A 2,385-nucleotide genomic window follows, 5' to 3' on the forward strand; every position below is an offset into this window, starting at 1 on the left:
ATGGCTGGTGTTACTTCAGAAGGAAGTGGTAGTGCTAAAGATAATCCAGTTGATTTTGATGATCCTTTATATGTCCATCCTTCTGATAATACTGTAACTTCTATTATAACAATTAAGTTGACTGGTAATGAAAATTATCGTCTGTGGCGTAGTGCTATGTCTAGAGGTCTTAAGGCTAGAAACAAATTAGGTTTTATGGATGGTACTATTACTCTTGAAAAAACTGAAGCATCTAAAGCATCTAAGTGGGAACGTGTTAATGCTGTTGTTTGTAATTGGATCTTAGGGTCAATTTCTGAAACTATATATGCTAGTCATGTATATTCTGATAAAGCTAAAGATATTTGGAATGAATTATTTGAGACTTATAATAAGGCTGATGGGTCTGTCATTTTTAATATTCATCAACAAATTAACAACTTAAAGCAAAATGGTTCTTCTCTTTCTGATTATTATAATAAGCTAGATTCATCATGGAAAGAATTTGATGGATTAACTAGTTTAACTGAATGTGTTTGTGAGGCTGTTACAATGCTTAATGATCATTCAAAATTGATGAAACTAATGCAGTTTCTTTGTGGTCTTGATGATGTGTATAGTCAAGTTAAGAGTCACATTCTTTTGATGGAGCCTTTGCCAAATGTTAAAACTGCTTTCTCTATTCTTTCTAGAGAAGAGTCACTTCAAAAGAATGGGTCTCTTGGTAATATTGTTTCCTCAAAACCACAAGTCTCTGTTTTTAATAGTAGAGCAAATGAATTTAAACGAACACAAGGTCAAACTAGATCTAGAAATCAAGGGTTACAATGTAAACACTGTAATCTTAAAGGTCATACAATAGATAGGTGTTATAAATTGATTGGTTATCCAAAAGATTTTAAACATAGAAATGATAATAATAATAATCAGAATAAGTCTTTTTCTGTGAATTCCTCTTCTGTTGAATCTAACAGTAACACTTCAGCCTCTTCCGAGTCTGTTCCTGGTAATGGTGCTCACTTTCTCACTGATGAACAATATTCTAAGTTCCTTCGTCTTATTTGTGAGCATTCTCCTAATGAAGATGTGTCTGCCACTGCTAATATGGCAGGTATATCATTATTTCAGTGTTGTAATTCTTTTGTTAGCTCTAATAAGTCTCAAAGCTTGATTGTTGACTCAGGAGAAAATCAACATATGATAGCTTCTGAGTCACAGCTTCAAGATGTTGTAGATGTGTCTAGACTAAATCTTCTTGTTAAACATCCTAATGGATCTTCAGCTCCTATAAATAAAATTGGAAATCTTCACTTGTCTTCACATCTTACCTTATTTGATGTGTTTGATGTTCCATATTTTAATGTCAATCTTTTATCTATTCATAAACTTTGTAAAGATAGTGGGTGTGAAGTTGTTTTTTCTGAACATAATTGTAAAATCCAGGATTCACTATCAAAGGAGATGGTGGAGAATGGTAGAGAATCAGGGGGGTTATACTACCTTGATTGTGTACCCTCGGGTATTCTAGCTAATGTAGTCTCTAGACGTTGTGTTTCTAAACTAACCTGGCATAGTAGACTTGGTTATCCAGCTGATCAAGCTCTGACTTCTTTAAAAAAGGTGTTAAACCTTGGTAATGAGTCCCTTCCTCCTTGTGATGTTTGTCATAGAGCAAAACAGACTATAGAATCTTTTTCTCATAGTCAGCATACTTCAACCAAGTTAGGTGAATTGATTCACTTAGATGTCTGGGGTCCTTATAGGCTTGCTTCAGTTGAAGGGTTCAAATATTTCTTGACTATTGTGGATGATTTTACTAGGGCCACTTGGGTTTTTCTTTTAAAATCTAAAATTGAGGTTTTTAATTGTTTTAGGTCATTTGTTAATATTCTTTTAAATCAGTTTAATGCTACCATTAAGGTTGTACATTCAGACAATGGCACTGAGTTTGTTAATAATCAAATGAAGTTTTTTTGTTTTGAAAAAGGAATTGTCCATCAAACATCTTGTGCTTATACTCCGCAACAAAATGGAGTTGTGGAAAGAAAGCGCAGACATATTCTTAATGTTGCAAGATCTCTTTTATTTCAATTAGGAGTTCCTGTGAAATATTAGGGAGATGCTGTTTTGACTTCTGTTTTTTTAATAAATAGAATGCCTACATCTGTTTTAAATGGCTTATCTCCTTATGAACTTGTTTTCAAAAAGGTTCCTGTTTTTGATCATTTGAGGGTCTTTGGTTGTTTATGTTTTGCTGCTAAACAAAATGTTACTGATAAGTTGTCTGAACGTGCTGAAAAATGTGTTTTATTAGGATATTGTTCTGTTAAGAAAGCTTATAAGCTACTTAGTCTGGATACTAATTCTTCTTTTGTTTCCAGGGATGTGAAATTCTATGAGTCTGTT

At 33.2% G+C, this 2,385-nt stretch overlaps 1 protein-coding gene across 1 annotated transcript; it reads left to right on the forward strand.

The window, feature by feature from the left end:
• Nucleotides 1-2,094, forward strand: LOC145130088 (uncharacterized). The gene has a single exon (XM_079064944.1). The coding sequence runs from the start codon at nucleotides 1-3 to the stop codon at nucleotides 2,092-2,094; it is 2,094 nt and encodes a 697-aa protein (XP_078921070.1).
• Nucleotides 2,095-2,385: the final 291 nt, after the last annotated feature.

The sequence above is a fragment of the Lactuca virosa genome, chromosome 8 (assembly GCF_052849685.1).
Source record: "Lactuca virosa cultivar CGN04683 chromosome 8, Lactuca_virosa_CGN04683_v6, whole genome shotgun sequence".
In the NCBI taxonomy this organism is placed as follows: Eukaryota; Viridiplantae; Streptophyta; class Magnoliopsida; order Asterales; family Asteraceae; genus Lactuca; species Lactuca virosa.